We start from the raw sequence: 24,540 nt of genomic DNA, 5'->3' as shown, positions 1-24,540 counted from the left end.
AGAGCCTTATCCCATATGATTCTTCTAAGTAGGTCTTTGAAGAGGTCCAAGGTGACTCTCAGGAAGGTCATGCAGGATCCCGATTCCCTCCCTAGGAAAATGGGCCAATGTGTATGTCTCAAACAGCAATACCCAGATAGTTGTGGAGCCAACCAAGGATTGTTGGTAATAACAACCAGTGATTGTTGGTAACACACGCTGTGAGAAAGAACGGGGTGTGGCTGGAGAAGGTGGCCCTACAGAAGTAGGGCAGCACCTTTCCAGGACAAACATCCTTGCTGTAACTCTTGGACATAAGGACAACAGAGTGCAAGCACCAGAATGGGACTGAGAAGGGGGCATGCATGGACTATAGGGAGGGATCAAGACCACCCAAGACACCTGAAGCCCTCTGATCCATTTACAGAAAGGTCTGAAAGAACTGATTGTGCATGATGACTAATTTGCATAGAAAATGAGAAAGTTGTATTCATGGCAGGGGTAAAAAAGGTATCCTCACAAAGACCAGGCACATGTGCACCACCTGTCCCTGGACTTCCCATCAGCTGGAGCCATGCTGGAAATAGGACTCTCTCTCTGGGTCTCCCCACTCCTCTTTAAATCACCTCTCTCTCTCTGTCTCTCTGTCTTCCTCCCTCTCTCTCTCCTTGCCTCCTGCTCTTTCCCCTTTTGCCCTACCTCTTTATCCAAACTCTGCTGCTGTGTGTGTGTTCTAGGAGATCAGGGACTAACTTGTATCAATTCTCATGCCAAGTGTGGAATTTACTAATAAGCTTTTGTAAGCTTCTGCAGACCATCTGACTTTTGTTGCTCTCTTTGACCACAAGCGTCTACAAAACTTGGGTGTTCCCTTCCACTTAAGGACAGGACAACACTGTGACTAGTGATGGCAATATAACGTGTAAAGGGGCAAGCTTCAATCTGAAATAAGAACCTTTCAAAGTAAGAGAAAATTGAGGTATAACAGTGTCTTTGTATCCTCTTCCAGAGGACAATGGATCAACAGAATAGGCATGATTTGGGTGTCACGTTCATGGTTTATTATAATTTGTGCTTTGAAAGGTGTGTGTAAATAACACATTATATTTCCTGTTCTTGTGAGAAATTAAATATCCTGGCAATGCTGCAGCCTTTTCATCTCTATTAATTACCCAAAATTTATATAATTTGCAGCTAAAAATATTGTTTCAGACAGCATAAGACTTTTGCTCTTCTTAGGGCTGTCAAGATAAAAAGCATCTGCAAGAAAGTCTCTGACAGAAAATCCAGATAATGACATTGCAAATACTGATGCAGAAATCCCGTTGCAAACAATATCATCCATGTAATGTTAGATGTAAAATTTCAGATCAAATGGGGATACTGGCACAACTCACTTCCTTTTGTTAATATTATATAAAGTAAGAAGTTTCTGTTTGTCATGACTCTGTCTCTGCACTTGCCCTGAATAAATCAGAATTAAAGGATTTTTACACTTGCCTGCAAAGAGAAACAAAATCTCACTATTTTTCCTGCTCTTGTAAACTGGGACTTTCACTGAGAGATTGGTGGAAAATGCTAGAATCCACTATTTTGAAAGGTAAAGCTTTTCCTGAAGACTGAAAATGGGCAAGCAAGATCTGATGTGGAAAGCCTTTAGCTGCTCTTCTGGTGTCTCTGTACACAAGCAAGGTATTCTTGCACATCGTCTGGAGAGCCAAGGATAAAAGGAACTCTCTGGTGAATATTCTCAGGTTTCACATCCAACACTGCTTCGGTCCCTGTAGTTGCTATGCCACCTGCCTGCTCAATGATGAAAGCCATAGGGTTGCATTCGTAGAGAAGTCGGAGCTAGAAAGAAAGAGGAAACACCTGATTGCCTATGGGGGAAATTGTATCAAAGGACTTGCCAAAATTTAGCATTCTTTTTGTGATTTTAGAAAATTTTGTACCAAGCTGCAATTGATCTAAGTAGCAATGTCTTTCAGAGAGCCCTTTTTTCCCTCTCCTCACCTTTCCTAAAGTCCTCTGCTTGGAGGAACAGTGTGCTGACCTTACATCCAGGCATCACCATATAATTTCCAAGCTGACATACGGACGTGCACCACCAGTGAAGCTGTATTTTGTCAAAAATGTCAAAAGTGGGTGTCCCACAGGCATCAGCAAAACAATTAAGCTGGCTAAGCTAACAGTACTGGGAAAGAAAAGCCAAAATATCTTCTCATATGGAGTCTTTACATGTTAACTCAGAGCTTGGGATAATCATGTTATGTTTAGTCAGGATATTTTGGAGTTTGAAACTTGATGGTCCCAGTTTCAAATTTCAGGATTCTATTGCTTCTCTTCAGAAATGTAGATAGATATTAGTGTCCTGAACTTATCCAGATTGTGGCTTCAGAAGGAGCTGCAGTTATTTATTAAAGGCAAAATTTCCCTTTTGGTTTGGACCCTGATATCTGTTTACGCTTTTTTAAAATGTTACCTCTTGGAGTGAGTGTGTTCTGGTGGAATGCAAATTTATTTAGGACATATGCCAAAGGTTTCTGTGTTTAAATGAACAGCAGCGAGAGCTGGTCAGTTCTGAACAAATATTATTTCTGTAGGTTTATCTATGAAGTGCTCATGTTCAACAATATTAGCACATGTTTTGTTTAAAGGACTCTTGACGTGTTCAAAAGAAGAAAAGTTTTCTGGGAAAAAGGAAGTGTGACAGAATGCTACTGTATAGAGAGACAGAGAAAAGGGTTGGGCACACAACTTCACTACCCATCACACCTTTAGCGCACTCCAATAAAACCATGATATACCACAACTTAAATAGCACTGTATTACCTTCTTTCTTATCTTTAAAGCCCACTGAAGTGCTACTTCTGGTACAAGGACTCCATCTCTGAGGCAACATAGGACCAGTATCTTTCACTCTTCTTCCTACTGCTTGGCCCAATTCTGGAAGGTCATGAGCCAGCAAAGAGCAGTGGTATCACCATGGAACCACGTTTCAAGTGTCTTGTTGCTACTGTGACTATGCAACTTGAGGAATGCAGTTTTTCATCAGGTAGCAGTGCAACTGCACTTAGGGATCTTCAGATGGGCTCTGTCTTCAGATAGGTTTAACATTTTCACCTATTAGAGAACTATAAGCTTAAAGTTTATAAAAAATATTATTCAAAATATACCATTTGAAAAGGAGATTTATTTGTTGTCTTGTCCTGTAGTGTTTATTGTGTATTGTTTATAACGAAATAGCGTTTAGTTTTCTTTCTTTAACTTAAAAAAGTATCTGTAAATTTTAGGGCCTACACCCATGTAATTTGCATTTACTCTAAATACTTTTGATCAAGTCCTTTTGATAATTCCAGTGACATTTATTATTTTCAGCTCTTTAACCAAGTGCATAGACTGTCTTTCAGGAGAGAGATGATCAGGGCACTTGCCACAAGAGTATTATTTCTCCAATAAGAAAAGATACCTATGAAAAGAACTATATACACCTGCACTCTGAGACAGAAAGAAAACTTATTTTTAATGACAGCATGTTTTGCTTCTTCCATTACTCTCTTTACTGTGGCAGTTCAAGCCAGAGCAATCCAATAATAAATGTGGGTTAACTCTGTGGAAACGTTTATTTCTATAAAGTTATGTAAGTGCTTTGTTCCTTTGTACTTTTGTCCTGTTTTTCATTCTCTCTTTTCAACAATAGTTTCGTACAGATTTCAAAACAAAAAGTTTCATTTGAAGAGGCCAGTCAGCAAACTCACTTTTTTCACATACAGCAAATTCCTTTTTTGTCTCTTTCTCCTATGTACAAACAGATCCACATCATTTAGTGAGGGCTTTTTGTAGTGGTGTTTTGGGTTTTTTTTCTGTGGGATGGTGATTCAAAAATTTAAATAATTTTTGCCTGGACTAACATGCGGACATTTTTGGTTGTATATGTTGAAGATAACTATTTTCCTGGTTTTACTTTGAAGACCATTTGGATCTGCTGGTATTTTGGTAAATACAAGCTCACCATGATGAAACCAGTAGTCCTCTCTCCCTAAAGACAGTAGATATTGGGATTTTCTGAGACCAGTGTGGGAGATGAGGCAGATTCCTTCATGTACCAGCCATGGATGCAAAAGCATTTGAATAGAAGACTTTAACTATGGTGTAGATCAGGAAAGAATTCTTGGCGTCAGAACACCAGGTCCAACCTATTATGTACTAGGACATTGATTTCCTAATGATGACCTGGAGGTTACTGCTGGTCTACACATCATCTGTATGACTAGGTCTCTTAAAAAATAAGTGTTTAGAAAGTTGATAATGAGGGTATTTGATACTGCAGAAGAGAAGTTGAGGTTGACAATGGTCCGTGGCCCATCTCTTTAAAGACTGACTGCATTGCATTGCCCTGCATTGTCACAGTGCATTTTGTACTGGTGTCCAAATAGGAAGTCATATTTTCCTAAAATACTGAATGAAACCAACCTTCCACTATAATCACCTTTTCTGACCAGGTAGTAGAACCCTGAATTTGCAGAGCTGGTGATGTAAGTGTCCTTTGGAAACACAAGGTAAGAAAACCTTTTTTTTTAGCATTAGACAAAACCCTTTCTGGGGCTGAGCATGTCCCACCGGCAGGTGAGATAACTCTAGCTGCCAGTTTAAAGTGCAGAGGTTTTCCTTAGACCCGTGTTGCATCTGCCAGCCATGCACAGGTGTCTCAATGGTTTTCTATGGCGCTGAAATACTACCTTTAGAAAAATCATTAAGTCATTGGTTGCTGTGAAAACCACTTGAGTATTTAATAATATGAAAACACAGAGGAAGATTTCTGGCCTAAATTTGCAATTGCCTAAATTTCTTTCCTAAACTCAATCGCTGAGCGTAATTTTCATTAATAATTTTTTCCGCAGTGGAACATTATTATTTGTTTATTTATCTAAATTATTGCTCTGGTAATACCAGAGATATTAGGTTGCCTAAGCTCCCCAGAAAGGAATTCAAATTACATACCTTTCCTTTAGGACTCTTCTGATTAGCAGGATACATGAAGATCCCACCGTACATCAATGTACGGTGAACATCAGCTACCATGGAGCCCACATACCTGGCACCGTATGGGGAGCTGCCATCCTGAAAAACATACAGCAAAGCACTATGTTTACCTGGCTAGACAACTAGTAACGTGGTAAAATCTAATTTTGGTATGAAGCAAGAATCAAAGCTGCTTAAATCAATGGCTGCTTATGGATACTGCAATATAATTTAGTACTGCAAAATACCAAAATCAGTCCGAAGCTCAGCCTTTTGTAAGATGTGATTGTCTACAGCGTTCAAAGATAAGAGTTTTAAAGAGCTGCATTCACAGTATGCAAACCAGAGTGCCTGTAATTTGGGTGCACAATTTGGAATCAAACCCCAGCCTGTGAAAAAACAAGGGACTGAAAACTTCTTCACCTTATCAGAATAAGAATAATTTGATTTTTGGTCTTTTACGGTTCCTAAGCCAGAGCATGAGGAGTGGTGTCACTCCTCTACATGTCCAGATGGTTCCAAGAGGACTCCAACTTTTACCTTCCAGCTTATTTGTCAGGTAGAGAAATTGGTCATAGCACTCATTCTGCAGCTTAGTTTGGGAGATTGCAATTTATTAATGAATGATTTTCCTTGCTTTTAGCTTAGAAATTGATGTCATTGAAGGACAGGCCATTTTAACAAGGTCAGTCAAGGAAGTATTCATGTCAGTCCCAGGTCTGCTGGTCATGAAAATGGGTAGGTAGAAGATATAGAAGACAAGCAAGGTGTCTCGAACAGATAGAAGTTCATATGGTCGACCAAATAAGCTTCACTGAAGAAATTTAACATGTCACTATACCTTTATGAAGGGGAGATACAAATACAGATATAAACAAAAGGGAAGCTTCTTAAGAAAATAATTTTGCTGGTCTTTTCATGTCTCTCAGTCTGTCTTCAATAAAGCTGAGGAAGAATTTTTTATCTTCCCAGAACATTACTAGAGACTGAACTTCATGAATGTTTAGTGACATATGTTTTTTATTACAATGCTAAAAGTCTGAAAAGATCTCAGTGGGTTTTTTTTCCTGTCTGGGTCAGTTTTCTAATAAAAGATCTCAGCACTTTCTACAAAGCTCATCCTGTACTGATATTCCATCTAGAAAAATACATAGAAATCTTGTTCAGCAATGCCAACTCCAAGACCTTCAGACATTACAAGTTAGTCATCTTTCCCTGTAAAATCATAAGGTAAGCTGGGGGAAAAAATCCACAACTGGAAGGAAAATAGAGAAAAACATAATTCTATATTGAATAATCTTCTCAAATTGTTCAGTGTGACTGTGAAGTATTGATAATTACCCTCTATTAAAATGGAAAAAAACTCACATGAAATTACATAATATAAAGCAACAGAATGCTAGGAAGTTAAGCTCTATGCTGCTAAACATAAGATTTAGATTTTTGATATGGCTGATAATAAAATTAGAAAACAGACCTATTCCAGGCCTTGTTTATATGTTGGTTTTTATGATTCGTGTTGCACACATAAGAAGAACTATGAAAAATTCAGAAGAAAATAATGCAAACTATGAAAGACTGATGGATAAGGCACAGCCTAGAGCTTTTACATTTAGTTTTGTTTAAATCTGGTCTATTAATTATAGGCATAAATGAACAAAGCTTTAAAGTATTTGCTCCCTTGTTTTTCATGGCTGATGCCCAAATAATTGCATATTTAGGCTTCATATGATAGCTTCTCCATCTCACAGCTGTTTGTACTTGTGACTTCACAATTGTAAAAACCTGACATCAGGAAAAACCAAGCACCTTAAGAGGTATTAAAGAGAGACAAATGTGAGTTTTCAGTTAAAATCTGAAATATATGATTATGATCTCAAATTACCTTTAAAAATACAATAAAAAGAAGAACTTTGTTTTGTGGTTTTAAAAGGTAATGAACTGAGTCTAAAGAAGAGTTTGTTAAACACCAAAAAAAGCCATAACATATTAACAAGCAGCCCCTGAACCAGACTGCTAAGGATTGCTTCTATTATATTATCAAATAAGGACTCTGTAAACCACAGAAATGAAGTTTAGTGACCATGAGCTGCACAGCTGAGCCACCTGTGTACACATCATCTGACAGGTTTGGAATGTGCTAGATTTCCTATTCACTTGCAGATTATTTACATAATTCGTGTGTACATGGACTGTGTTATGCAAAGGATGCTTTGTGGGTTCCCTTCCAACTCAGGATATTCTAAGCTCTAAGCATGAGATGCCACTGACAATTTTAGTTGCTTCTTACCCAGATAGATATTCACCAGCTAGAGACACAGTGCTGAGACTGTGCTGAGAAAAATACAGATAAATTCCTCCCTTCTGATAAGGTTATCACTTGAACCACATATTGAAATAAAATTTTTACTTCCCTTAGCATACAGCTGTCTGCATAGAAGATTAAATACTCATTTTAGTTAGTGAAATGTTATTTCTTGTTTCTCCAGTTTTGTTGCTCATGCATTTTTTTAAAGATAGGAAAGTTAATAGGTGTTGTATGTACATTGGCATATTGCCCAGGTGTTCTTCTCAAACAAAATAATAGAGCATAAATGCTAGACAGGTTCATCCCAAGTCCTCAGTAATGCCAAGCTCTGTGTTTGCTCAATAAGCACTTCTGATTGCTTAGTTGATGCCAATGAAAGAGCTGGAGATCCTTCATGTTCCCTTGGTCAGCATCCATGTTGAGTAAACTTGTGGCTACTCTTTGTTTTACCCCTTCTGCTGCTTTTTCTTTTTTTGCTTGACTCAAAGGAACAAAAATTATACATAACAGATAGGTCCTGTGATTTTTTTTCCTTCACATTCTGATAGCAGTCAATTTTTCATTTCTTTCTTCTACTGTTTTTGACAGCCCTGCTCTTCCACAGCAGAACAAGACCAGGTTTTTCTTACATAAATATGATGACTTGGGGGGGGGGGGGTGGAAGAAATTTTTTTCTACAGACTACAACAGCAATACCCTGCATCTCCTACTCCACATACAGACGTGGTGACAAAATAATAGTAGTTTAACTAGTTTTTTTGTATCACTTGGACACATCTGGGCTTCATACTGAAATGTGTTGTTAAGGCCATTTTTAATGGCACTGCTGAGACAAATTCTTAACGAGGGAGTCTCAATTGCATAGCTCTCATCATCAGCAAGCTGTGATGAGATTCAATTTCTCTTGTGCCTGACTGTAGGAAGCAAAGATAAAAGTAGGTGTCATAGCAAAGTGTGACAATGTCCACAGGGTATTTCAAATTCTACCAGTGCCAGAAAAAAGCTAGGGGGAGGAAGAACCCATTTTAGGGAGGAGTTGTAGTAAAATTTGTGCAGAGATGGTTTCTGGCCCAGCAGTGCCCACTAAGCATTGCAGACTGGAGTAAACATGTTGCATTACAGGCAACTTTGCAAACAGAAGCTTGCTCTTCAAACTGGTTAAGCAGCAGTGTGATTTTGTCATGCTAAATAAAAAATCAGCTTCACTCTCATACCAGAAGAGATGTGGTTAGACATATGTTTCCCACTACATGATAGTAGTAGGAGGCTTAGTCTGGCCTGCAGAACATCTGCATTTTTCTAGTGCTTTTTATTCAGAATTGATGCCTTAGGTAAATGGTGATCCACAAGAAAATTTGAAAGTCAATGTGGTTTTGTAGTCCAAACTGTCTGATGTTAGATAGTAAGGAGCAATCTGTCTTCTACTCATAAATGGTTGATTTTTAGTGTTTTGTTGCTAATGACAATGATATATAACATAGGATATCTTATGGATTGCATTGTACTTTTGATTCCCTGTTATATTTTTAACTTTTCAGTTTTTCATGGCAATGTCAGAGAGTCATCTGAACAGCATGTTGACCAAGAACTACAGAAAGGAGTTAATAGAGGTAAGATCTAAGAAAGAAAAATGCAAAAATGTGACAGGTAGCTAAAACTGATGCCCGAAGAGTATAGGGTGAATGATCTGCCTGAATAAGAAGGTGTTCCTCCATGCCCATGTCAGCTCCTCCTCATGCTACAGGCATATTCAGCAGACACCCTCACTACCCTTCTGCATGCTGCAGAGAGGGGGACAGAGACTGAAAGTGTGAAAATCTCCACCTGGCTCCTGTAGGGACATCACCAACGTGGCTGCAGCTGAGTAGCCTTACAGATGAGGCCAGGAAGCACATTTCATGCTAAGGAAAAATGACAAAACCTCTCTAGTCCTCCCCACAATGCAACTATTATGTCCTTTCCAAATCAAGGAACTGAGTTATGCTGGTTCCAAAACTCAGGTTCATAACAAGCTTCTGATGGGCAGGGCACTTCCTTGTGCTTTGTGGCTATAACATTCTTGCGTCAGCCCTTCTCATGCTGACAGCTGTACAACTCAGAGCAGCAAAAAATGTGATTGTTCAGCACAACTGAGAAGATTTCCTGTGCCCCAAATAACCCATGCACTTCTGTGGTGCTTGCTTTAAAGTAACAAAAATATCTGCCAGCTTCTCTTCCATTAGACAAACAATTTCAATAGACTTGCATCGAATGATGTACAGATTTGAGATAAAACAGTGTTTGCAAATGAGTTTTTTCCAGTATGTCCTAACTTTAGGATTTAGGAAGTCACATGATAGAGCAGTCCTCACTGATCCTGTGGGGAAATACCTCTGTCTGGTCTTTCCGCTGAGTTTGAAATCTCTTCAGTCTTTTCCTCGTTGCCTGGGGTTGATGCATTTGTTCAAGAATTTTACTTTAAACAACACTTTGGTGGTTTCCAAAAACCACAAATTAATAACTCCAGTCTTAGTGCATGATACTGAATACATAGCCTGGTATAACATTAGCAGAATGAGAAGCACAGATGTTCTTCACTTTCCCAGCTGGATTTAGGGAAGTATGAAAGTTGTGTCACGGGCTTCTGCTTCTCTCACAGCTGAACTGAATGCAGACTTTGAAGACTCAAAATAATCTCAAATATTCAAAGTTAATATATTTAGAATGCTGTGATGTTAGACTCTCTGTAGCTACAATCTGAGTAGTATGCAAAGGAGGGTTTGATATTTAGTCAGTAGTCTTACAGCTATAGCTGATAAGCTAAACACAGATTTTTTTAGCTCAGAAGGAGGAGCTTATCATGGGACCACAGTTTAAATGCTTTCTCATTATATTTCCCTTTTACTGCACCCTGAGGTTTTAATGAATCCATTTATTTAACACAGACCATATTACAAGTATCCTTGACAACTAATAGCTTAAAAATAATATTTTTTCTTAATAGGAAGAGTTTTGAAACCAGCTTCCTAACCAAATTAAGTCCTGACTTGATCCACATGACCATATTTCATTATAAATTGCTTTTCACAGCCACACATTTTAGAGAGCTTCCAGTTTTCCACATTGAGAGCTTGTGTTGTCCTCCTAGCATTGATAAGTTAATTCCAAACTGTATTTGTCTAAGGAAGTTCATCAGACATGGGATGTCTTTCTCCAAGAAAGTTCATCAGACATGGGATGTCTCTCTTTTAACCACCAAATATAGTTAATTTGTGCCTCACACCATTAGTTTTGGTTTTCTCCCCAGCCTATAGGTTGTTCATGCTCAATATGATGCAAGTAGACTGTGCAAGAATGATACTGCATTTTTCAGATGCAAGAGGGTGCAGGAAGGAGAAGGTGATGCCACCCAGATTCCTGCAAACACAGCACATGGACAGCACATGGAATCTAGCCCTGAACACCCAACTGCACACATTACTGAACTGCATATTCAGATAAAGCTAGAAAATGAGAGTATCCCCAAATTTGGCATGCATATTTCTGGAGTTTTGTTGAAAGATCTAGTTCTCCAGCACATTTCCCTTCACACAAACAAGTTATGATTTTATTTACGAAAGTCTAAGTTATAAAAGATGTCAGGATGCCAAAAAAAAGTTCCATTACACACATATCCAAAATAGACCAGCTGCTACGAAAGGGTTACATGGGTCTGAACTCAGGAAGACCTTCAAATCCTTTTCCATCAGGCAGGACTGCATGGAATGCAGTGCTTGCCAGTGCACGGTACGCTGGGTACAGTGCTAATATTTTCTTACCTCAGGGAATTTCTTCTTTTGTAAATATTCTGTTATTGCAGGATCAAAATACTTTGCATAACCTTCGTTGAGACTGTATACCTTCCCCTTCTTCTTGATTTTAACATCTCTGTCCACCAAAATAAATTCACCAAGACCCTGCAGGACAGGATAAATTAGGTATTGGCATACAATTTTGTTGGCTTTCTGTAACAGTTGTCACACTAGACATGGCAGAAATACTAGCACAGTTTGATCCTTTCAGTACCAGTGTAGTGTATAAACTTACAATATTTCAAAAAGAGCAGAAAGCAGAGAACTTACACTAACTTAATGAAAACTTGTCACATCAGTACTATAAACAAAATCTAATTGGAATAAACCAGCAAAAGAACACAAATCAGCCCTGAAAGCAAATGGATCATGAATCTCTGTCCTCAAATGAGAAGACTGCAAATCAAGAAATGACACTGCCTTCTGACTTCTGGACTCTTTTTGCCTGCCTTGTCCAAATAACCTAATGTGAATGTGGTCAGCTACACCCATTTGTTGCTCTCTGCAGTTTAATTGCAACTTCCACCTTCTCTTACTCTGTCTCAAGCAGAGCAGTTCATCTCCCAGTTCTTTCCACTTGGAATGAGACTATTTACAAACATTACAATAACTTCTGGTAATAATTCATCCTTTTATTAAAAACAACCCCACAAAACCATAAAAGACCACAGTATGTTATTCCCCACATCTAATTCTGATTTTACAAATGAATGATCTTCCTAGCATTCCCACAGTAAGACTCATTGTGTTCTGGGCATTCAAGAGTGGCACATGTTCAATTATACAGGTGGTGTTGTGCTTTTGCAAATTTTTGGGCACGCACCTTAGGTGACAGCCATAAAACTCTACTGCACTCAGGAAATGAAACATCACTTGGCTCAAGCTATCAAACAAATGGTCCTTGCTTCAGGCTAAACAGTGAACATGTTGATGCTCTTATTCAGACAGAAAAATCAAGAAGAAAATAAACACAGGTTCCTTTAAGTGAAGACAAAAACACAGTACAAATTAAATTTTTTAAGTGTTCGTTTGAATGAAGAGGGTTTCAGACACTTAATTTAAGAGAATTTAAGTTAATTTTACTTCTATTGAGCAGGAAAAAGCCAAGCAGGTATTGCAACCAACATGCTCATATATTATTAAATATTTATAAAGAAAAGGTGGGATGATCCAGGGTATGGAGAAAAGAATTGCATAAAGTGGATAGATTACAGAGACAAGGATTAACAAAAACAAGTAAAACTGAGCACAGAGAGCTCTAAAAGACAGTGGCAATGTGATTAACACCATGACTGTACCGGATCAAGCATGAAGCAGTCCACTCCTTGGCCTGTGGAGAGGGCAACCAGCGTAGCACTACCATACAGGGCATAGCCTGCAGCAACAATATTGCGTCCAGGCTGTAAAGCATCTTTTTCAGAGGGCTCATCATCTGTTTCCTGAGGAAAAATTACCATTTGAACCAAAGGTTAAATTCTGATAATGAACAATAGAAACAACTTTTCAATAATAATGTGCGACAGATTTCCTTTTTCTGTCTATGCAGGCCTTTGAAGCAGCAAAACCAGAGATTGTTACTCCCCCCACCCCTCGTTCAGGGCAAGCTTGGTATTGGTACGTGTACATGCTGGGACAGGATGTTGAGAGTTTGTTATTCTATACATGTCATGCAATCAATATGATACATGCCACAAAGCTGATCCCTTAGCATTATATCCTCAGCTATTAATTGAGGATCATCAGAAAACTGAGACAGAGCAGCGATACTAATCTTCTGTAAATGTAACATAAGCTATGATGCTGACATCCCTCAGAGGGAATAACTGAGAGATAAATGCTGTAATTAACATTACCAAAAAAATGCTCCCATAGTACAGAATAAAAGGGTATATGGTGCAACATGATGTAACCAAGTTTTTGCATTGGTCTCTTGTAGTGAAAGGATGCTTAACTGAAGGAATATAAATGTTCATCTATTGTGTACAAATGCTCATCATATTTTATACAAAATAACAAATGCATTTGGTTATGTAAAGTGTGCACGTGTGCAGGTACTCACCTATAAGTCTACACAGAATATTCAGGTGGCATTTTACTTCAAGTTTTTAACCAATTTCTGACACTCATCTTTTGATTTGGCACTTTGGTTATCATGGAGCAACAGTAGCCCAAGCACACAAGGTGCAAATATTTCCAGCCAGCTCTAGGGCTGTGCCTCAGCCATGGCTTACGAGAGTTTGTCTGGTGGGGTGGGTAAGAAGGACAGCCAACAGTACTTGGGAAGGCTGGTTAGAGCCTTCATGTCCTGCTGCTACAGAATGGGCCAGGATTGCTTGATATTAATGTTTCTTTAAAAGTTCATCTGTTGTGATGATCTCGTATGGATATTTTGGTGGTGATCCATGGGGAATTGAAATGAAACACTCCCCTTTCTTCAGACCATGGCTTAGTATTTTATTGTTCCCAACTCAGACAGTTTCTCAGTGATTGTATAGGCTTATTTAGATTGAGTAGCAACTAAATAGAAACAGCAAGTCTAGCCCTGAATATTTGGTTGAAAAAAATTAAAATCCATGAAGACTGTCTTGTGTAGAAAATAAGATATTTGCCCATTAGGGTCCTAGTAAGGTGTTCCCTTTCATCGTTGTATGCCAACACCTCAAGGAAAGCTGATATGTGGGACACTAAAACAACACCTTCTTGGTACACAAAGATAGCAATTTCACATCAAAAAGTTTTCATTTTCAGGTGAATTTGTTACTGAAGTCACTTCACTCACAGTCTTTAACTGTATTTTGCTCAAATCCTTTTATTACTATTTTGCCAAGTCCTTCTGTGGAAATAAAAAATCCAGTTGACAACCAGCTTTTCATGAGAAGAGCTGAAATATAGCACGTACGAATGTATGTATATATATTTGTATATATATTTGTACATACTGGGGGACTCAGTCCCTCAAAACTATGTCAAGCTGCCTATTCTGGGAGGTTATAATGAAGACTAGTTTAAACTTTTGTGTGCATATTTCAGAGCTTCAAAAATTGACTAATATTAGCTAATACTTTGTGAAACAATCCTTACAGTACCAACTATTATGGCCTAGGTAACTTCATCTATTTTAAAAATACACCCCTATGGTACATACATCTCACCATTAAAACCAATGGTTGTCTATAGGAGACAAATTATTTGCAAGATCAAATGCAGAATTTAACATTCATTTAGACAGTTAATTTCAAACATATTTTGGTTGTCATAGCTTTTTGTATGCTCCTCTCATTAAAGAACAAATAATTTTGTATGGAGCAAAGTGGTTTGTTTTCTAGAATACAGTATACATAAAATACATGCAACTTTGGGTTATATACGATATTGTTTTAAAATATATTTTTTTCTGAGATGAGCTTTTCAGTCCTATTTCTTAAATGCATTTTTTATGTTAATATGACTGAGAAACTATATATAATTCTGAAAAAAGCAGGGGAACTCCTCCCTCAAGGTATAGTTGGGCTGAGTTCACTTGTTTTTTCATCCTTATTCACAATTGTGTTTCCAAGAGCTAGCTTCCAAAAAGAAGAATTAAAAAGAAAACATTTTGCAGAGCAAGTCAAAATGTGAAAAAGCTACAGATCAGCTGATACTTCAATGTTAGGACTGCAGGAATTTTGTCTGCCAAGTACCATGTACTGATAAACAAACCAGGGAATTAAGATGGGCAGTGCACTCTGATAATTGCTATTTTCTCTTCTTTCTGGTGCACAGATGGATTTCCTGTCCATTATATTTTGACTATGATGGTGGTAGTGAAATACCTTTAGAGGCCTTTATGCAAAACAATAAAATAGACAGATGGACTGCAAAGAATGAGTTATAGTGACTCTGTCACTATAACTCATAACTGGTGTGAGGTAGATGAAACAAAGGCTGCAGTGTTTGGCTATAGGGGTACCCTCAGGTGATATCTGGGTCTAAATTTTTTTTTGTTTGTGATTTGCCTGACATCACACAAGGGAATTCTCATCAGCACTGACAGCAGCACTAAAATGACTTGATTTCCAGGTCTCCATTTTGTATCATGTGTTTCATGAGTAGCCTTTGTGTTTTTACTGTATTCTTACACCTTCTCTGTGAGGGACCACATGAAGGGGAGGACACTGTACTCACAATAAGGAAAGGTATCAAATAAAATACATCAGAAGCATTGGGCAGAGTTACAAATTAAAACCAAAATGAAACAAAGCGAGAGAGTTTCATAGCATATTTGTGCAGTATGAATTAAGGATTGTAGATTTAGCTCAGTGGCATGAAAACCTGGGAAGAACCCAAGTGAAAAGCATTTATTGTCACTATATCTTGACACTTTGGCAGCTGAGAGCCCCCTGCTCAGTGGCAGCAGCTGCCCAATCCCCTTCTGATTCAGCAAGGCTTCTCCCTCAGCCCCACTTTTCAGGTGTTTCTGATTTTCAACTGCACCACTCTGGTTTCAGAAAGCAAAGGCCAGGTGGAAAATTAAATAAAGCTGAGATACTATTTATTTCCTCATGGATTTTTCTAAAAAACTGATAGAATGCTTTTGTGACACCATGAAATGGTCTCTCCCACTGTGGTGGAGGCTCTGGATTGGAAGCAATCAGACAACTGTTTTCAGGATTGAAATGTATTGTCCAAGTCTGGCCCTTCTATAAGAGTGCTTATTATCTGTTTTGTTTTTTTTTCTAAAATAAGCCTAACATTTCTGCCCTGGAAAGGGTGCCTTTGGAAATGAAATTAAGGTGAGACATGGTGAGAAAATCAGCTCATCTCAATTTTCGAGGCTAAGGTTCATCCTTTGGAATCACAATGATTTTACCTTTTCAAAAATGTTATTCATTAATCTTAAATGGCCTAAAATTATGTTCTCTTTCTTAAGTGATATTTATCAACTGGAATGAACATCTCACTTTTATTCTTATACACTGCCCTTTAGTAACTATCAACAAAGCACTTCTTATTTAATAATTTCAAAGAAAAATGCAGCTGTTGTCTACTGTAAATATTGGGAGATGCTGTTGTCCTTTAGGGTATCTTTGGAGAGATAACTGAAAAGGGTGGAGGTCCCTTAACATTAGAGCACATTTAATGGATTTCATGAACACAGATAAGATCTTTTCCCTGCAAAAAGCAAGAAACTGCATGGTACTGGAGGTAGTCCCAGGAATGCTCTTTCAAAAATCATACCCAGGCACCATCTCAGTGCTGTCTGGCCTGCACGGCATCTGTGGTGTGGGTTTGCACTAACCATTAACAGTGTGGACAGCCAAATTCCAGGACTTGTGCCACAACCCGCTTGGCTTGTGTCATAACTATTTGATTCACTAGTAGATGCATATTCTCAACAGTAATGACTATTGTATTACCTACAAGAAATGTAAAAACCAAGGACTAACCAGTTGAAAATTATGAGCTAAAAGGAGACAGACTTAGAAAACATATCTTCATTCGCTTGAAGTGTAACATCTGAGTCTGCAAAGACTTCTTTGAAGTCAGAAGTACTGTAAACTGTTGTTTCACAATAGCAATGACTGAGGGTCTCCCACAGTCATATGACTGTGAGCTCAGGCTTTGGAAAAAACACCAACTGCTGGGAGATTAGCAAACAAATCACAAGACTTGGCATGACTGGAGCTCTCAGTGTTTGTTGCTGTACTGTGCAGCCATAGGGGAGCAGACATGCTACCGGGCCTGATGACTGTAGGTGAATGCTTCCTCCAGCCCCCAGCGTTTCCATGCTCACGGACTCCCTTCCATGGCACGCACAGCAGCTGGCTCTGGCAGGTTGCATGGTCCCGTCCATGGCAGGCACGGCAGCTGGCTCTGGCAGGTTGCATGGTCCCGTCCATGGCACGCACAGCAGCTGGCTCTGGCAGGTTGCACGGTCCCGTCCATGGCAGGCACGGCAGCTGGCTCTGGCAGGCCGCACGGTCCCGTCCATGGCAGGCACGGCAGCTGGCTCTGGCAGGTTGCACAGTCCCGTCCATGGCAGGCACGGCAGCTGGCTCTGGCAGGCCGCACGGCCTCGTCCATGGCACGCACAGCAGCTGGCTCTGGCAGGTTGCACAGTCCCGTCCATGGCACGCACAGCAGCTGGCTCTGGCAGGTTGCACAGTCCCGTCCATGGCAGGCATGGCAGCTGGCTCTGGCAGGCCGCACGGCCTCGTCCATGGCACACACAGCAGCTGGCTCTGGCAAGGCACACGGTCCGGTCCAGGGCTGCCAGCCGCCCGCAGTGCGTGTCCGGGAGGACAAACACTGCCATTCCTCGGCACCTAAGGCTGAGTCAAGCATCACTGAAGGAGCTAACCAGCTGCCCTGGGGGTGAGATCACGTTAGTTAAGTGCCTTTGTGTGCCGAGGAAGGAAGTGCTGTCGCCTAACAATTTCATGGGGCTGGGTGTCCCCTTCCAGTGAATTCAGGCAGCATTTTAGCACACGTGAATATGGAAGTGTTTGTCTATCCTTTCTAAGGCTCCCTTTTGCCCAGAGACACCTAAGGGACCATGGAAAGAAACTAGGCAACATGATGAACTCAAGACATTTTGCTTTCACCAAGCAAATCATGCCATGTGTGATTTGCTCCTCTTACCTTTTTGTAGATAGCAAAAATTGTTCCTATTGGTGCCAAGCAGTCTATATTGGATGAACCGTCAAGGGGGTCAAAGCACACCACATATTTACCCTAAAACAGAAGTGGCAAGGGAACCATTTAATTGGAAGTTGCTTGGTATTATTACTTCCTTTTACTTGAAAACTCCCTTGTTTTTATGTCTGCATTTAGCCCTCCAATTGTGCCTGATACAGCTCGTCAGAGAAGGCTGCACTAACCCAGCTGGCCCTGCAGCACAACACCGACTCCCCAAGGGCCTGCCAGAGAAATTGGAGAGGACATGTTTCTGCTCAGACAGCACAAATGGATGTTACAGAGGAGCAGTCCTCTGCTGCCAAGCAGGGCAAGAAGTTGTTTTAAAGCAAAAGGATTGACGCCTTTTGGAAGCAAGCATCTTCCTCTAATGAATATGTTTTCTTTTGCTACTTTTACTGTGAATGAGAGGATTTCTCTGTGTTGTGAGGTTTGAGGGCAAGAAGGCAGAAAGAGAAAAATCTTCGGGAAAGGGCAGGTTACATCAGCATGAACAGTAACTCGCTGTAATAGGATCCCCTCCAGGGGGAAGCCTGATGAAGCAGTCAGGTGTTTCCTTTGAATATGTAACATAACACTCCCTTCTGCCAGCTTCTCATCTCATTTTATCTTTCTAAATACTAGTGTAATCCAAAACCATCGCACCAGCGGTCAGGGAATGTAACAGTACACTTCCACCTGAGATTTGGGATGTGTTAACAAGCTTAAAAATAATTATTCTCCCCCCTTCACAAAACTTTAATAATAATTTTACTCTCCACATCTCTTTTAGCTGTTGAAATCATCCCACCCACTACAGTTATTAATCAAAACAACGCAGAAACGGCGCAAATTTTCTGAATTCCCGCGGGAAGGGTTGGGTTTGGGGGCCAGGGCCAGGTTTCATACTTGAAGCAAGAGTGCCACCTGCTGCTGCCTGAGCCGACAACCCCCCTGAATGCCGGAGCTGCACAGACCCGCTTGTCTTTCGGGGTGATGATGGCCTCCTTGTTCTCCTCCGTGACCAGGACACAGGTGCTGTAGGAGGACTGGAGCATGTTAATCACCAGGGAGTTGGATAACACATCCAGCTTCTTCACCTCATCACCTGTCACATTCACTGTGCCAGCTATACCAAACCTACAGAAGAGTAACAATGACAAGAAACCTGAAGGAGGCAAATACTACAGGTTTTTACAAAAAACACCTCAACAAGTCAAGGTTATTCCTTCATCTTATCTTCCTACACCTTTAGACAATCTTTGAATGACACAGCTGAGGTGCATTATAAGACTGTTGCTGCTGTAGAAAATAAAAGCATGTGCTTTGAGGCCTTACCTGGGTCCTCTTGTTTCTGTGTAGATGTTCCCCAGGCCAGAAGCAGAGCCCACAGCCCAGGTGGTGAGTACCAGCCTTCCCCAGCAGCCCCATGAAGCAGCTGGCTGCAGTTTTGAGGAAGCAGAAAGTGCAGTGAGCATCTGCAATATTTTCTGTCACTAGCTGCTCAGAGCTCCATGGTGGTCCTTTAAACCACATTCACCCTGCCAGCCCCAAATCAGGACTTTAAAGGCATCCCCAGGGAATTTGCCAGATAGAACCGTATCTCTGGACCAAGGTCTGTTTTATTTGATGATCCTCAGCTGAGTTAGGATGACACTTTTCCCTATCCTGATTTTAGCAATATGCTAATAACATGGTATAGTAGTATATATGTTTCTGAGACTTCCAGTTGAAGAAGCACTGTTGAGGCCCAATGTGCATGTTCTGGGCTTCTTAAAAAAATACAAAGACCTTACAGGGAAAAGCTACAGCTTTTTTTATTCATTAAGGGAAATTAAATGGGGTATTTTGGGGAGTGTGGGGGAAGGGGAGGGGTGGTGGTGGAGTGGGGATGGATGTGGGAAAGAGGGGAGGAGAAAGAAGAAAGTAATTAGTCCATAGAATGATATTGGTCAGTGGCAGGCCTGAGCTGGGAGTGGAGTAGGTCTTTTGTCTTTCTCAAAGCTGCCTGTGCCTTTCAGCAGTATTGAGTGTTTGGGATATTTTATTTTTGGGTGCCAAATTTAAGGTTTTGAAAAGGACTATGATTTTCAGGGAATGGTAAGTGCCTACTCTCCAGTTAGTGTGTTTTCACGCACAATCACAACTCAAGAGCTCAAGTCTATGACTTGGAAAAAGTTCTTCACTTTTGAATTTAAAATTTGTCAAAAATTCATGCTTAGTACTTTAACATTAAAGAAGACACTTACAGTCTCCTATTTGGAGGAAGTAGAAAAATCAGGGCTCTTTAACTGCACAAATGCAGATGAATGCAAGCCACTTTCACGGTGGTTGAAAGTTTGCCATGGGAATCCCTTAAATTCCATGGTTAGTTTCAGTAATTTGAATGGTGGAAATTACTAATTTGTATGTTTGGATACTTTAGATATTTCTGAGATAACATCTGAAGCTTTTTTGTTCATAAAAAGAAACATTTTCTCCTTAATGTAATGTATGCTTTGGGGTTTTTTCTGAAGGGGAAGAAGGATTACTATTGTTATTATTAGAGGCTATTCCACCAATAGCCTAGCAGTTTCTCTGCTGTTACAAACTATTTCAAAGATTGTCTACATAAAAATAAAAATTATATAAGGTAAACTCTTCCTTTAAGTCAAGGAGGCAAAATTGCTCAGTTTCACCTAGTAAGGAAACTAAGAGACAAAGCATAATTTAAGAGTAAGAGCATAGGAGACTGAAACTGTGGTTCACTTTGAGTATGTCTCATGTCCTCTCTAGGCAAAATAAAGTGAGTGCAATAGTTCTGAGACATTGAATTCATGATTTGCCAAGATGATATAGGACTTTGACCAAATAATCAACAGAAGCACAAAATCCCCCCCCAACTCCTAGGATCACACATTTTGGTGTTTCTGTGGAAGGAAAGAAAATCCAAAATCCCTAAACAAATAAATGTTGTCTTCCTTTCACAAATATATTCCTGGCCTCTTTCATGCATGCAGGTGTAAGTACATACTAAAGCATGTTCAGAAAAATATCTTTTGATACATATCAAGAACTTTCTATTTGAAACACACAGTTTTATTAGGGCATTCCATATCTCTGAACTCTTTCAGATAGATCAGCATTAAAAGACTTAGACTGAAGTCTATTGCACTTGTCCATGTGGAACAGCTCAGTACATTCCAGGTTTTGGTAAGGCCATTTTTTATTCTATCTGCAAAAGCACTAGATGCCAAATTGTTATGTTTGGTTTTCCTAGAGGGCCTTTTGAGACCTCCTGCCTGTAACCCTACACGTGGGATACTGCTTGAGGAAGAAAAGAGAAATGCAGCCAGGCACAGCAGCGCATGGGGCTTCTCTCAGGGCTGTTGCTTTAGAGCATTGCTTATTCAGCAGACAGGCAGAAAATCAGCTTCCCAAGATAAGCCAAGCCCTGACTTGTACAGTTCAGCAGAGGGCTTGGATGCTAGCAGAACATATCACAGTGAGATATTCTGCATTAAAAATATAATGGTGTGATTTTTACCAAATTCACAGTAGATATAAAAATAGATCAGTTTCAACAAGTGCAAGAGATAACAAGGTGAGCAGTGCATTGAAGTTCTGCTCTGACTTACATTTTTAGAGTAAAATATTACAGAACAGCAGTTAGCTTAAATGTCTATCTTGCACCCAATATTAGAATACTCCAGAAAGAAAGCTCTCCTGCTTCCCACTCTTGATAATCCAAACTCTGACCTTGCTCAGCTTAAAAAAGACACTTCCAAGCTATTTATGAATCTCTGCCCACTCCCCAGCCTTGCTATGCCAGTTGCTATCTCTCTGCCTCCACTTCCTCCCGGTAGTGCAAGGTAGGACTCACATGTGGGCAAGGCCTGCCTTTCTGACAGCAGCAGAGATGGCCTTTATGGCAGTCAGCATGGAGTTGAGCAGCTGCGTCAGCTCCCCCGTCGCTCCCTTCACGCGGCGTCCCTTCTCCATGACAAACCGCGTCAGGGTCAGCATATCCGTCTCGAAGGGGCTTTTGTCCGTCATTTTTGCGGGGTACCAGAGCTCCTTCTCAGCTGGACAAAATGCTCTCTTGCCGTATTGAGATCCTGGGCAGCTGTTTTATTTTGAGGCAAAGCTGTGTTTGGCTCTGTGGCTGGTCAGAATTTATTAAGATGTTTTTGAGACCATGTGATTGAGTGCTCAGAATAACTGCAACCCAGGCTGGCTCCACGTCTCCACTGGGGTGCAGGAAAGGAGCCTGAGACAGGACTATAGCTGAGCAACTACTGCTCATCTGGGCTTCCCCTGTGCTGAAATTAGCTCTGTGCAGATCTAGCTACATATTCTCACTGTACATCAGACTGATTATAATACAAAACTCTCACTGTCTGCGTTCTTGGAAATGGCTTTCCTGTAGATCCTGTTCAGCAACGGGTTCAGCATAGCCAGGGCTGTGTTTACAAGGCACCAGAAATGAAAGCACCAGACACCAGTAACCATATGTGCCACAGTGTCCCACAGCACTGTGACTCCAGACAGTGAAGTTCCCTTCCCATAAGTCCTGTTTTTTCACTCTCTTTTGGCCTCCACCCTGAAGGAGGGTTTTGAAGGGGTGCATTGAGACATGCATTTTTAAAAGTGTTTTATGTTGCTAGTTGGTCTGCTGCAGTTCTATTTTAATGATTTAATTCCTGGTCTGGGTTGTTTGTAATGTTATAGCGCTTGAATGAATGAGAAGTACTGGTTAGCTGTGGCTTGACTAGTTACAAAGTAATTATATCTTAAATAATTTACAAATAAGGCTCCTCTGATTGAAGCATATCAATGGCATAACTCACAAAATGAAATTTTATGTTGGCTTTCATATTGTAGTGCACCACGCAAATGTAGGTATGTCCAAATTTGCAATTATGCTGCCAGTAACTCCTTACAAGCAATATGCTAGGAGCACATGATGCCAAGTGAAGGTAGGCAGAAACTCTCCAAGTAATGTATTAGATTTTGCATTACATACATGCTGTCGGAATGCTGGAGTTATGGATTTCAATTACAGCACTGTCTTCCCACTCTGACTAGGCAGTAAGAGAAACTATATGCTGCTACATGCTGTAGCCTTCATTTTACTTATTAGCAGCACTCTTATTTTAAAGCAGAAGATATGGAAAGCCCCCCAGCAAAACAAGAAAAGCTGGAGTAACAGCAGAAAAATTTTATTAAGTTTCACTGTTATTCCTTTAACAAATTGCTGCACTAAAATCTTGCCAGGAAGACAGAAACAAAATTCTGTATCAAAACATATACCTAATGTGTTTTTGTTAATAGGAACTTCAGCTGAAGCATTTATTCAGATTTTCCTAGAAGTGTCTCTTCATCTAATGACAAAAATACATTATTTGTAGGGTTTTTAAAGGGATTTGAATGCTAAGGTTTTCTACTTTGAAATCATCTGCAAGAAAGGGTTTTAGAGATCAACAGCACTGAACACTAGCCACAAGCAGAAAGACAGAGTTCAGTGCTGCTTCCATCCCATGTGCTTAGCTTTGGAGATATTTTTCCAGTCCTGTTCCAAGGTGGAGAAAGAACTGGTGAGTGAAGTTGCTCCGATGGAGCAACAGGCAGGTTTTATACTGCATCCTCTATAGCAATGGTTGAAGAAGAAAGAAGTCTTGAAGATTTCTCTTTTCTACTACAACATATAGTTAAATGTACTGTTCACATCACGAGACAAAAGTTACACAGCATGTTCTGCCGGGTTAGGAAGCTTTCTTCTTTTGAACAGACTGTGTAGAAAACCAAAAATAAAATATGTGGAGCTTTGGGATAGCACATGGTAGGATCAACAAAAGAAGGTTTCACGTTATACATGCAAAAATACCTGCTGGCCTAAAGTACAACCATTACATTCTGCACATTATTTCATCATCATGGCACCTGTCAGCCTGACCCATACTAGAATGCTTTTAGTGCCAAATCTCTCTGCTGTGTTTCTGGAATACCATGAGCATACCAAATCAAATTAGTAAATAAGAAATGGGGTAGGGGTTGGCCTATGACTTCTAACTTCTGTCAAAACATCACATGCAGACTTTCTGTTGATTCCAAGTAATCTTTTACACTGGTCAAAAAGACAAAGTTCAGATCATCTTCTAACAGAAAGTTTGTTTTGGAGTTAGTGGTTCAAAGAGTGTTTTCAGAGCTGATAAGTCCACAATTTGCCCCCCCCCCCCCTTTTTTTTTTGGTAAAATAATGGTCCTTAAATAAGAAGTTAACTTACACTATTATGTAAACACAAACTCTTCAACCAATCTTTCCATAAACATTGCACTCAACAGCACAGCAAAAAGAGAAAAAATACTGGATAAAGGCACAAGATTGGATTGTATGAAAGCTTCACCTTTTATTGTTTTGTTAATACTGTGATCCCACTGAAACATAGCAACCCAAATGATTATACGGAATTATTAGGCTATACAAATAATTACCATTTTATGGAGGTGGGGAGAAATCAGATTGTGGGAAAAAAGTGTGATGATTTTCTATAAGCCTGAGAACTTCTCAGTACAAGGGTTGGAATAATATAGGAAGGCCAAAAAAATAAACAGCTCAATTTGACAGATCTGGGAGATTTGCCCTTTAATATAAAGAGCTCTTGGGGATTATTCCCACTTGCACTGGTGCATGGGCCAGTCTTGAGCCTTAAAGGTGACACCTTTTCTAATTGATATGAAATGTTAGTTGCTTGGATGGCGCCAGCT

The 24,540-nt window shown here is 39.9% G+C and overlaps 1 protein-coding gene across 1 annotated transcript; it reads right to left on the bottom strand.

Moving 5' to 3' along the window:
• Positions 1 to 1,017: 1,017 nt before the first annotated feature.
• Positions 1,018 to 21,906, bottom strand: LOC132086383 (fructose-1,6-bisphosphatase isozyme 2). Its single transcript, XM_059491996.1, has 7 exons — positions 21,656 to 21,906; positions 18,771 to 18,933; positions 17,761 to 17,853; positions 12,438 to 12,578; positions 11,107 to 11,244; positions 4,981 to 5,100; positions 1,018 to 1,830 (listed from the first exon to the last, which is right to left on the bottom strand). The coding sequence occupies exons 1-7, from the start codon at positions 21,826 to 21,828 to the stop codon at positions 1,636 to 1,638; spliced, it is 1,023 nt and encodes a 340-aa protein (XP_059347979.1). The 5' UTR covers positions 21,829 to 21,906; the 3' UTR covers positions 1,018 to 1,635.
• Positions 21,907 to 24,540: the final 2,634 nt, after the last annotated feature.

The sequence above is a fragment of the Ammospiza nelsoni genome, chromosome Z (genome assembly GCF_027579445.1).
Source record: "Ammospiza nelsoni isolate bAmmNel1 chromosome Z, bAmmNel1.pri, whole genome shotgun sequence".
NCBI classification, from domain to species: domain Eukaryota; kingdom Metazoa; phylum Chordata; class Aves; order Passeriformes; family Passerellidae; genus Ammospiza; species Ammospiza nelsoni.
Note: the sequence above shows the minus strand (reverse complement) of the source record. Positions and strands in the feature narration are given on the sequence as shown.